The sequence below is a fragment of the Prinia subflava genome, chromosome 3, assembly GCF_021018805.1.
Source record: "Prinia subflava isolate CZ2003 ecotype Zambia chromosome 3, Cam_Psub_1.2, whole genome shotgun sequence".
Classification (NCBI taxonomy): domain Eukaryota; kingdom Metazoa; phylum Chordata; class Aves; order Passeriformes; family Cisticolidae; genus Prinia; species Prinia subflava.
The window spans coordinates 97,581,786-97,595,184 of NC_086249.1; the positions used below are offsets into that span (position 1 = coordinate 97,581,786).

Genomic DNA, 13,399 nt, shown 5'->3' on the forward strand with positions numbered 1-13,399 from the left:
TCTCTTTTTTTCCTATTTTTTTTCTTTTAAAATTTAGATTGGAGCATTTGGAAAATTAACTGCATTTCTATCAATGTATGAGATGAATACTATTATATACTATATATTATACTATTATTATACTATGAACTCAGTATGGAAGCATGTAAATCCATCAAATCTACTCTGTATTTGATCTAGTCTGCATATATATCTATATTTATGTATATTTCACATAACATGAAGTTGTGGCGTGACTAAATTCAAGATATTCCATTGGAATGCATAATTTACATAGTTACTGTTAATTAATAACACTAACACAAGTATACATGACTAAAATTATTGCAAGAATTCTGGAATTTTAAAATGTACATTTACAGTCATAAAATTCCATGTTACTGAATCTTATCATAGCTGATTTATGATGGAAAAGAAGAAAATGAGAAAAACCAGCAGCAAATCTAAATTCAATACAATGGAACTTTGTTCCATCTCTGTGTTCTAGGAGTATGGATTAACACAGGTTTTAATGACATTCTATAATATACTTGCTACTGTCTGAGATATTTATAAAAAGCACCCCTATTCTCTCACTTGGAAAAGATGGGCATTGTTTCATTGATCCACAAAAGATAAATAAGGAAGAAAATTTTTAACAGTTTAGTTTTTAAGAAGTAAATTCAGTAATTCAGTCAGTGACTCAGACACACACAAACATAGCTCCTTCTTCAGCAGTGCAGAACCATTCACTTTGGCAGGAAAGAACAGTTTTGGGTTCTGATATGGTACTACAACAGAGTAAAAAAAAACAAACACGAAAGCCCTGTGGAAACTGGTGATTGTCAGCTTTTTATCAGCTATTTTACAGCTCTGTAAAAGGAAATAGAAATAGATTTTCTTTAGCATCCACTCCAGTGACACTTTTCATATTCTTCAGTTTATGAATGTATAACGTCAAATTAAACTGTCAGTCTAGAATGATGTTGCACATTTAGGAAATGATATATAGCTTTTGGTATAACTTTACCTAAAACTTTCATGGACCTAGAACACCTTAATTAAATATGAATATGTATGAACAAAAACAGCAACAAAAATTTGTGTGTTCAGGCAGCCTATGGAGTAATGTTGGTGCCAAAATGTGAAATTCACAGAAACAGTGAACACTCCTAAATTTGCCAGTCTACATTTGAAACCTGGGACTCCGAGAGCACTTTGACAAGCTAATAGAGAGTAAGAGACATGCACACGAGCAGTTTCTCCTACATTGACTCTCTCTCTGAGGTCCGAGAGGTTCCCCTCCTTGCGGAAGACGGCGAACTCGGGGCTCTGCAGCGCGGCCTCGGAGCGGGTCATCCAGCTGTGCAGCTCCGTGGTGTCCGCGTCAAACCTGCGCGACACAAAGGGCACGACACCCTCAGCCTCCACTGCTCCTCAACACAGCACTGGCAGCACACAGGGCTGCCTAAACAAGTGAATCAACAGCAACTTCCATCGCCAAAAGACAGCTTTAAACTCCATTTATCACATCAGAGAGCTCATGAAATTATTCGCTCTAAAATTTAGAAACACAGAAACACTTTCATTTTTAAGGCCCGATTTGATGGCTGAACAGATGTAATAATTTTCACAGTAAGTATTCTAATTTTTCAAGCTAATGTTTTTGGAAGATATCAAACCAATGTCTGTCAGTAAAGCAAGAGTACCACAAGTCCTGTTGGCTGAGCTGAGGATGTAAGGCCTATCTGACAGACCAAATGCAGCCTCAAAACCTGTGAGATCGCTGTCCCAGCTTGTAATAATAATATTGTGAAGGAAATTCAAGCAGAAAATTTGATGAAAGAAGCTTTTTATGATTAACTCAGATTTTTTGTAGAATGTAACCTCTAATCAACAAGTAAAGTATAATTTTCCATAGTTAAAGCTTTAGAAACCAAAATTAAGACCCCCATTCTCTGCACTTAATTTATAACTAGTTTTTACTCTCCATCCCTCTTTACTACATTCCGGATGCCTTAATCAACTCCTTTAAAACTGATCTTAATTTGTGTTAACCACTCTTCAGGTAATGTCTCAAAATGCAGACATTTAAATTACTAATGCCTAGAAATTTCAAACTGTGATTCAGTATCTATGTCTCAAAATGCAGATATTTAAATTACTAATGTCTAGAAATTGCAAGCTGTGATTCAGTATCTACTGCAGTTTTTAAAACAAAAAGCTTCAGACAATATTTTTTCTCAGTTGTGCCAGTCTCTCTGATTGCATTTCTTTATTGCATTGTATGTTCTAATATTTATATCCCTTTTGCAGCTGCTTTTCCTTCTGCAGCAATACAGTGAACACAACAGAGCAGAAAGACCTGGGGGGAAAAAAACCCAAGCTGTATTTTTCAGTTTGCTTTGTGACTACAGGTTGTATCATTTGCATACAACTGAAAATCTACTAAAACCAGTAACCTGAACAACAATTATATCCCTGGAAGATATAAATTATTTTACAAAAATTCACTGAATTTATACGAGGATTTATACTTCTAAAATACAAGGATGTAAGGCAAAAGTCTGTGCTACATGAATCTACATATACAGAAATGAAAAATGAACACAAGAAAGAGTTCCACACTTGAGCTAATATTTATGTTTCCCTTTTTTTTCTTCTCCACTGCAAGTTTATGCATTCATAAATAATGAAAGCAAAAGAAAAAGAATCACACACCACCTTAATCTCAGTCCAGTATACTACATTCAAATTATAAACTCTTAGGAATAATTTTGATAAAAAATTTCCTAATAATACAAATTGAATACTCCTTCAAGGAGAAAAAATGTGACTCTGAAGTAATGGAAGGTGCAGAAAACTTTCATTTTATAAAGAACTACAAATTCCGAGGCAAAACACAAAATTCCCAGATGGTTCAAGGAAAGCCTGTGCTGGTAACAGATTCTAATCCCTTAACACAAACTCCAGAGTCAATTGAGAGCGTCCTACTTCAGCTTTATTTCTGATCATTAAGCCAACTGCAATTCATGAAATAAAATGTTTTCCTCTGTTCTACAAATAATAACTGCATATTTGATGATCCCAAAACACCAGACATCCGACAGCAATGAAGTTTACCAGTCCCTGAGTACTAAAATTCCTTGACTGTAGGTAAAATTGTAGGAGTTCTGGCATTTGTTCCATTCTGAAGCTGCACCAAAGTAAAATTACTGAGACCAGCTCTCTGAAAAATAGCCTGGTCTTACCCTGGTACAAGATAAAAATTGACAGAAAAAATGTTTATCAGAGTTCAATTCTTCAAAAAAAAAGCATTTAGCCCTTGCCTCTGCAACACCTGGAAGAGGAATGGGAGCATTTGGGATAGTTTTGACGGTAAAACAAAATAATTAGGAACACATCTCATGGCCCAGAGAGGCATCAGATGGTGGCAAGTATTAGACAGATCTTTAAGGCCCCTTCCAACTGAAAGCATTCTATAATGTGATATGATTCTCTGATGTGACAAAGTTGATATCACATAAAAGACTGCTCTGTCACTTGCAGTTTCTTCTGGAGATAAATATAATTTCAGAAACAATGACTCCTGTTCAAAAAAGGGCAGTAGAAAGGGGGGCAGAAAAGAATTAAAATAAATAGAATCTAAGTACCTTGTTTCAGTACATAAATATCTTTAAGATAAATTTAAGATTTAAAATATCAAGATTTAAGACTTTAAGATTTTACTTAGTGGGACAAAAAAAATCACTCTGTTATGTTCATCTTGTGTAAAAGGAGGAAACACTGTTAGAAATGGCATTTAATCATTTTGCTTTAGTGATTGGATACTTCCTTTCTGACCACAGCTGCAGGTAGGAATTATATTAGCTCTAGATTGATACCAAAGTATAAATAGTCTTAAATCTTCTTGGAGCACGAATACTTTAGACATAAAACAGTGCAAGACTGCCTTTTTGTCCCAACAAACTTCATCTCAGGTAGAATTTGTAAAAATAGATCAATGGAAGATATAAAAACCAAAAACCACTTGAGAAATTTCCCTAAATAACTTGTGATTTAACAAGTACATTGGCCTGCACCCCACCTAGAAATTCCATTTGACACAGAGGATTTATTCTTCATGCAGCAGTCATGCTTTTGTTTTCTACCTAGTTTTTTCTTCTGCTGTTCCACAGGAGAAATACTATTTCTACTGGTCCCACAGCCCTTTCTTTACATACCAGCACATGTCAGCTGAGTTCAGGTGGAGATTTGTTTGTATTGTAAAATATAAACAAATTAAATTTTGTTACTTAGTGATTTTCGTAAGTTTTTTTTATCAGATAGGGGACTTTGGGTAGGACAAGAGTATACTACGCAGGTGGGTATTTGGGTTGGAAATTCCATGCACAGAAAAAGAAAAATGTGATGCAATGAAGTTGTGAAATGGCTCAAAGGTGGGGTTTATCATGTATTTAATAGAGAAAAGGAAAGCCAGAACAAGGAGTCAATTTTGAAAAAACACATGGTGATCTAGTAAGAAAGTTTGGAATGGGAATCTGAAGTGAGCATATGGCTTAGGATGATCCAGAAAATAAATTTGTGGAGAATTTTCCATGAAAATGGGCCCAACATAGATTAAAAAAATATGAAGATGTTTTTTAAAATGCTTTGAGTAAATAGATGTACAAACAAATTCAATGTTGAACAAGTTCAAATAAGAACGTGAGGCATGAAGTACCTTCCTGTCATGTGGCCAGCATGGTACATAATCTCATCTCTAAACTGAATGAATTTCATCTTTAAACTACATTGCTGTGCTACTGCTACCATGGGCAGACAGTGGTTTCAGTACTTTATTCTTTTAACAGACAGAAATTGCTTGACAATTTATATTGCTCATTCATTTCCCTCCTTCCCCAAACAAAAATCACAGTGGGCCTGTCACCACTGAGAATCTTGGGCAGACATAAAACCATTTGCCTACACGTTGAGTTGGCAGGGAATGATAGAACTTTGATCCAAGAACCACTTCACTGAATTATTTCAGTTCCATGTCTGGACTGAAATCCCCAGCTTGCAGCTCTTCACTGCCTCGAATATATCAGAGAACAACTTTATAGCACATGATGCCCATTGGAAGAATTATTCTGATCTAATTCCCTGCTGTCTTTCTTTCTCCTCTGTATTTGTAGTTGATGAGCTTTTAGTTGACAAAAGAGTTGTTCTTCTCTTCTAATTCAATCATCAATTTATCCAAACAAATATTTTTTACTTCCTATTGTTTTAGGTTTAGTTGTCAAATAATTTTATTTCCTTTCAGAATGACACTTTGACCCTCCCTCATTTGTGATACTATTAATTTTAGCCTCATCAACATTATGACCAGTGCATTTCTGTAATGTATACCAAGGCATGAAAAGAAATCCCAAATCAATCCCAAGTGTGTATCTCCAACAGAAATTTCAGCAGAACCATCAGGAACAGAGTACTTTCAAACCCAATCATCACAGCCTGCAGCAAGTGCTGAAGAATATAAATTCTGTTTATTTGTCACTAATCCATTTCTGATCTCACCAAAAGGATAAAGGATAAACTCTTAGCAAGCACTAAGAAGTGCCCATGAATACAAACCTCAAAATACCCATACTTTTTACAATGCAAATGAAAATGTTTATTAATTATTCCCCCTCTAAGCAACATGAAACTATTCTGTTGCTTCTCAGTCTCCTTTTGCTTTCCTCTGGAATTGTCTACAGACACAATGAAACCAAAAAGCAGCAGGAAAATTGAAGACATTACTTTCTTCTTTTTGAATTTGTTACCTATCATTAGATAACAATAGCAGAGCATAAGCTGCATTTCTGTAAAAGAATAAAGGTCAAAAAACCCAATGGAGGGGCTGTAAAAGTGCTAAACAATCAGCATTTAGTATTTACTAACAAAATTCATTGCACAGAAATGTGATATATGAAAGGATATCTATCAAAAAGACCACTATAAAGTCACTATAAATTTTTCTTTGATAATTTTATCTACAAAAATCCAAACTTTTCTAAATAATGAAGGATTGGAATCCCAAACACAATAATTTTCAAAAAGTGATGGCTTCTCTCTTTTCAAAAAGTTTATTTAACAGCTGTTAAATGAAAAAAAAACACTAGATGGAGCAACTATCCTGTTTTAACGCACCTTGCTCCTCAAAGGACATTGAATCTGTTTCAAATCTTCAGATTAACATTATACCAATAATAATGTTCTGACAAGTAGGCTTTCCTTGGAAACCTTAGGAAGCCTGTAAAAAGATACTTACCAAATTGCAAAGAAAGGTATCTCTGGTCATTATTGAAACATAATAATATTACAAATATGTTTAAATGAAATATTAACTGGCTTATACTTGTCTGCTATTTAAAAACTTAGCATGAACAGAGTAGTTTTCAGATTTTTTATGATATGCAAATGACCTCTTTTTTCCATAATATGTAAATATCATGAAAATAAATGTTATTTTGCATATCTTTCTCCCATTTACAGGTTTTTTAAATACTGTAACCTCAGCTGTGTTACATTCATCTCTAGCCCTAATGCTTCATACATACTTTTCAAGAGCTTATTATACAGCTCCAAGTATTTTTTATCTTTTTCAGTTTCAAATTGATTCCTGTGGGAAAAGGAACTTTTCCTTGACTAGTAGCAGAACTTAACTCACCTGAGTTATTCTGACTTTCGGAAGTATTATTCTGAAGCAGTTTTAGATATTGGGGCAGAGAAAGAATGGAAAGGAAAGAAATAAGAAAAAAAAAAGTAATCTGGTTCTTATCTCTGCTTTCCTCCACTAAAGGCAATAACTTGTTTTAAGAGCTAAGAAAAAAATCAACAGCTTCCTTCCCATGCCTTTGTGCCACAGGAAATAAAAGCAGAGGAAATGTGACATTCAGTCCTCTGGATGTTATTGGTCTACAAGTCAAATTGCTTCTTTTTCATTTCTTCAGTTTAAATAAAGATTTTTATACTTTCCATCCCAATAAAACATTTGGAATTCTAGCAAGTTTGATGCTTCAATCTCAGCCATCCATTTTTTCTCCTTTGCTTACTAACTGGGGGCCATGCTCTTACACAGTACACGAATACAATATTCACTGAGTAGCCAAACTGTACATCTTCCTTCCTATAGTACCTAGTATCTAAAATATTTAGTTCACAGAGAAGCAAATCTGGACCACAAATCTTTCCAAACCCGTGGCAATGGGGCCTGATGAATTTATTTCAAGTGTACTCCTTTACAGAAACAACACTGACTAAAGTCTGAGAACAGATGAAAGAGACTGGCCAAACCTGGGAGCATTACTCACCACCTCCAAAAGGCTCCTGGTTATTCACCTTTGGAAGGTTCTGAGAAGGTTCAGTAATTGCTAGGGGTTTTTATCAAACCAAAACTGAACAGTATATAACCATCAACTGCTAGTCATTAAGTGCTCAGGAAAATTTTGGTTGTAAAAGCACACAATATATAATAATGTAGGAGAGGTAGGTTGAGAACTCCCATTCTTTTAATTTATTAAAAAAAAAAATCAAAAGGCATGCAACCCTATGGGCTTTGTTTATCCTTGGGTGCAGCTACAACTGAATACAAACAAAAAACCCTGAGAGATTTGTGGCTAACAACGCACCCAGAAAATAAATGACTGGCTCTTTGAGAATAAAATGCTTTTTCTCCTATCAAAAAAAAAAAAAAAAAAAAAAAAAAAAAAAAAAAAAAAAAAAAAAAAAGATAAGATCAAAAAAGTGTCTAGTCACCAGCAAACAAAGATGTTTTACTGAGCAACCAAATTTTCAGATGAGCTTTCTTCTTCCATTATTATGCTGATATCTAGTATAAATTTGTATTTTCTTGTCTTTGAGAAAGACAACAACATATTATAAAATGTGTTCGTTTCCAAGACTGCATTTTTACATATTCATTAAAAACCATCACAAAACCTGTTATTCTAAGCTGAAACTTCTTCCCCAAAGTTCATTCTCTAAGTGTTTTTCTGGAGCTATTTATTGACTGGTCCTCCCACTGTAGAACACCCTCTTGGACTTTCTAGAGAATGAAAGTACATAAAATGTGTGGTTTGGTGTTTTCTCTGCTCAGTTAGAAATGCCAAAAGGATTATCTGAGTGGAGAAACACTGCCTGCAGATAATATAACCCTCATTCATCCTGCTGCACAGCTGTGGACATTTCCAACACTTACTTTGCACGGGTCTGCTCACAGGTCTAACAGTCACACTGGAGCAGTTTCCATGTGCTGATGCAATTGTATCCTTAAAACAAATCCAGCAATTTTGGCACACAAAACAATAGTTAGAGCACATTATAGTGTATTCAACAATCAATTCCCTTTCTCCTTGTGAAAGTCAGATTTCTCTCCTAGCAGAACAAAATAAAAGTCCAACTTGTGCAGAAATTAAAATAACTCTGATTTTAAGTATCTAAGAGAAACCACAACTTATTAAATTATTTAAAGTCATCCCAGGCAAAGACTGAGAACTACAGATTGTTCCATCTTGACTCTAATCCAAAAGTTAAACAGAAATTATATGGTGAATGCACTTATTTTAGATAGCATTAAAACAAATCAGAAAGCCTTGAAACCTAGTATGCAAGGTAAAAAAATCATTAACAGTCCGTAAATTTGGAAGAAGATCTCCCAGTAATATATCCAAAAGCAATCCTAGAATCAAAGTTAATAATATAACCTATTTTTTGTACAAGAATCAATCAGATTTAAATATAAACTTGTTAGTTGCAGTGCTTTAGACAGACATCAGCTAAAGCAGTGTAGTAACACATAATTATCAGTTTCTAGAAACCAAGGTAGTTTGGAACAAAAGCACTTCCCATAATCCAGCTAATTCCTGCCCTCAGGCAGTCTCCTTGCATGATGGGTATGAAGTCTGTGTTCTGCTGTACCCTGCCAAGTTTGCTTTCAGTATTAAAGCAAATTAAAAGAATACGAGCAAGAAAGAAAATATATGCTTACAGTAAATATACAGTAGTTGAAAAAGGAACTTCTGCGCCAATTGGTCTCCAGTTTTATAATGGTGCATATAGCAACAATTGTCTTGAAGAATTAAAAAAATAGGTTTAAAAAAAATCATTCCACTTCACTTAGTTTTAACTAAGATAATGCTTTATTTTATAACAGTAGTCTTGCACTGTGCTTCCTTATGAAGTGAGATCATTCCTAAAACTCTCCATTTGGAAAAAAAAAAGTAAAAACTTTTGAAATACCAATTATTTAAATACTTTGAAAGTGCAGGGAAATTTTCATTCCATTCTTAATTTTTCAGTTTCAGAATAAAGCAGATCACTATTTTCATGGCAGGTACCATGCTACACTACAGGTCATATATAAGCCAACGGGGCCTTGATCCTGTTTCACATCTTTGCACATTACTAAGAAAACATTAACAGGAGTGCTAAGGCTTATAATTCCTGATAAGTAACAACACTGCCATCTAACAATTCCTTCAACAAATTCAGGAATTACAACTGTTGACAGTCATTGCTCTGCATCGTTTTGAGTGCTTGTGAATATATTAGCAAGACATAACTCTCACTTATGATTTAATGGTAACCTAGGATATGGGAAAAAAAAGACTCCAAATGAGGACTTTGGAGGTAAATTAAATTAATTCAGATTTATCTCACAAACTTATGTAGACCAAGCACTTCCACAGAAATAGTTATCCAGTTTAACAAAAAGGGGGAGAACCACTCTTCTTACATCACATATAGAGCATTCCTAAATAATGATGCTGAACCAGAAGCCTTACTGTTAGAATGGTTAAACACAGGTATGATGCCTAGGTATAAAAGGTACCTATTATTTCAATAACATAAAACTTGAATTAAAAAGAAGTCAGACTTCTCCTATTCTTGCTATATTTCATTCTTCTTAATAAGTGAAACACTATTTTACAAGAAAATACTTGTCCTGGTAAACACACTGAACCAAAGATATTGTCTTAGAAATGAGACACTGAATGCAGTTTCACATCCTTTTCAATCCTCAAATATATTACCTTGGAAATCATGTTTATCTGAATATCAAAAAATATTTCCAAAACAAACAATACAATGATTATTTGAAATCTACCTTCTTAGTGCTCATTTAAAAACTTAGTGCTTGAGCCAATTCTGCTTGAACACATCAGAATGCCTTCTCCTGACATTAACTAGTGTTTAGCATCAGTTTAAAATCCCTTGTCACTTGTACTTGAGTTACTCATGAAAAAAAATCTGAAAGCAAGCACAATGCATATTTCATCAAATATTAACTGCCACTGCAGAACTGCTGTTTTTACTCCTGACCCATAAGCCCAGAAGAATACAATGAACTCTAGAAAGAAGGCAGTATCTCCCTTAGTAGCATTTTAGCTATTATAAATTTTTTTAAAGAACATAAAAAAATCTTAGAATTAATGGAATGTTTGCCCATCATGTTTCAAGACTCTAGTCATGTGGGATCCCCATGATACCACATATAAGGATTTTAACAGACTATAATTACTATGCAATAGTATTGATGTAATCATTAACATTCTATACTGTTAAACAGGTGTACTAGAAGCACAATATAATCCATAACCCATACTGAGTGAAGAAGGATAACAACCAGCTGGTACCCTAATAGAGAACAGAAATATACTTTCAAGCTCAAAACAACATACAGAGAAATACTGCAGTCAAATGACTATTTTTGCATTTTTGTCCAGACTCTATCAATATTCTCTCTCTGTCTCTTGAAGATTCTCACCTCTTCCTAATTTCTGAATCCACAAGGAGTTGCCTTTTTTTGTGGGGTGGAGGTGGTGGGAGTTCCTCTTTAGCATGCTTAACCAGGATTTGCTCTCTGGTGGTCACCATAGTTACAGTTTCCATTACAGTTGTCTGTGTTAGTGATGTCTGAGTGGTAGTGACAGCCTGCGAAATCTGTGAGGAGTACAAAAACAGAGGTCATACATTATCTGAAAAGCTTCAGTAAAGATTGTTTGGAGGACCAATAGAAAATAATGAGAAGCTGCTCTCATCTGATCATAGGCTGACCTTCAGAAAAAACCATTATACGCAACTCAAGCCAGATTGTTTTATCTGACTCACGCTGTGTGAATAAGATATCTGCAAAAGCCAATATCAAAATCAGAAAGGATTCTAATGAGCTTACAGCTCCCTGCAATTCACGCTGAATGAAGAAAAGAAATGAATGGAATTTTACAATGGAATTGAATAATAGCAAATAAATAAAATGTTACTGTTACTAAATATTGATTTCAGACTGCCCCCAGTCTGAAAATTTGCTCCTTGAGAGGTGATAAAGGCATTAAAATGGCACTAAATTACCAATTATTTGTCTTACCATTTACAAAAATTTTCAACAAGAATGTAATATAACATACTTGAAAGGGCAGTTAACTCTCTGGCTGGAAATCTTAAATTAGAACATATGCTCTAGAAGGCAAATTAATTTGCATCAGTTTTTATTCCATAATTAAAAAAACAATATTTAGGGGTCTCACCAGATACTAATACCCATGGTATGTAACACTGTAAACACTACCTACAGAATGCATTTACTTTTGCTCTGGTAATAAGAAAAAAACCAAAAAAAACAAAACAAAACAACCAACCAAAAAAAAAAAAAAAAAAATCTTTGTATAGCTCAGCTGCATTAAGAAAAGAATGATGAGAAATATTTTTTGCTGATATTTGTTTGTACACTGCTTCTGCATGTACTGCCAGTTCATACTTTCCATATAACATTTTCCAACTCCAATGTGGGCAGATGTTCTTAAATCCCTTAACTCATGAGAAATAGGCCACTTATTTTTTTTGATTCTGTCAGATGATGGCTCATTTGTCAAAATGCTCTAGTTACAGCTCCAATGACCACCTCACAGTTTAAGGGCAGTGAAATGGAAAACAAAATATATATATATATATATATATATATATATATATATATATATACCAGGAGTAGAAAAAGTTGTGCTCCTGAAATTCCCTGCTTCTTTGCTTTTGCTAATATGCAAGAATTAAGAGTTTCCAATTCAACAACAGAAATGCCAGTATCTAAAAGTCCACAAAACTATAAACACATTCAAAAACTATCTATTACTTCTTGCATCAGAAACTCAGTGAAAGAATTGAGTCAGCTTAGTTCTTGAGACATAAGTGATTCTGTAGACAATGAGGAGGCAACCACGTCTAACACCTTTCCCACAGTGCAAAGAGAAATAGAATGGCAAGGAAAGGGAATCACTATCAGCAAGCAGCCTCTTCCCAGCAGAAACCTGAAAAAATACCCCAACAAACTCCTGCCAACTCTGAATTCTTCACATTGTCTTCTACACAAGTCTTCTTGTTCTTGGCCCAGGCTGACAGTGGAAGTGATGAGTAGGGAGGTGCTTTACTGCTGTAAATTGTCAGGATTTCTTACAAAGAGCAGTGAACCCAATGCTGTGCTTCCACCTCTAGAAAAAGGCAGCTGACCAGGTTTTAGAGCAGACTCTGGACTACTAAGAAGACTAAAAAATAGATTCAGAGATGATTTTTTTAAAAATATATGGATTAAATATATCAATTTAATAAGTGGCTTGTGACCTGCAGGGATTTCTGTAAGATATGAATTGCAAAATTCTGTGGAGAAGAAAAACATCCAGTTGACTTTTTAATCACTAAAATATTATGCAGTAACATTCTTGTTTTAGTTCTCTCAACAAGATGTATTGATTTTGATTTTTTTTTCTACAGAAATCATGACATTAAGTCAGCATTTCCATACGTTTTTATTGAAACTCTATACAGCATTCTTTTCCATTTTATTTTAATTAGAGGGCAGAAGGAAAAGCAAGTTAAAGCTTCTGATGTCTAGGGTTCCATGACATTTGAGGACAGAGCTGATGTCATCTCTTCCTGAACTGACTATACATATGAACAGAAAGAATTTTTTGCCAATTATATAGTTTTGGGTACAGTCTCCCTGTCTCTCTTTCCTCTTCTCATAAAATCCTTATTACGTTCTGTTTTATCCAAAAATCAATGGTAGGATGATGTTTCAGACTGCCAGGGTCATATCCTGCCATGTTTTCATTTGCTAATCAATACCAGGGCAGAGTTTCCAGCGAAGAAGGTGTAACACAGAATAAACCACAGCTAGGGCACTCTAGGAATCATCATGGAACACCAATGACAGGAGCAGCAGCTTCAGTGGAGATGGGGAACTGCATTTCCAGAGCTGCCACTGCAATCACTGCTCAGAGCACGATGCTGTGGGGGTACTGATTTGGATGTGAAAACAGTAAAAAAAAGTATTTTCCATGCTTAATCAACAGGAGTGGAGGTTAAATACTACGTGTTTCAAAAGGAGAATGGAGACGTAAATTCA

The 13,399-nt window shown here is 34.6% G+C and overlaps 1 protein-coding gene across 2 annotated transcripts in view; it reads right to left on the reverse strand.

Moving 5' to 3' along the window:
• Positions 1-13,399, reverse strand: part of DMD (dystrophin) — a 978,378-nt gene that overhangs the window by 673,947 nt on the left and 291,032 nt on the right. For both annotated transcript variants that reach the window (XM_063392999.1, XM_063392994.1), the window contains 2 exons: positions 10,772-10,947; positions 1,249-1,372 (listed from right to left, as the gene is read on the reverse strand). In XM_063392999.1, the coding sequence (XP_063249069.1) occupies positions 1,249-1,372; positions 10,772-10,947 (300 nt within the window). The remainder of the gene's footprint in view (positions 1-1,248; positions 1,373-10,771; positions 10,948-13,399) is intronic.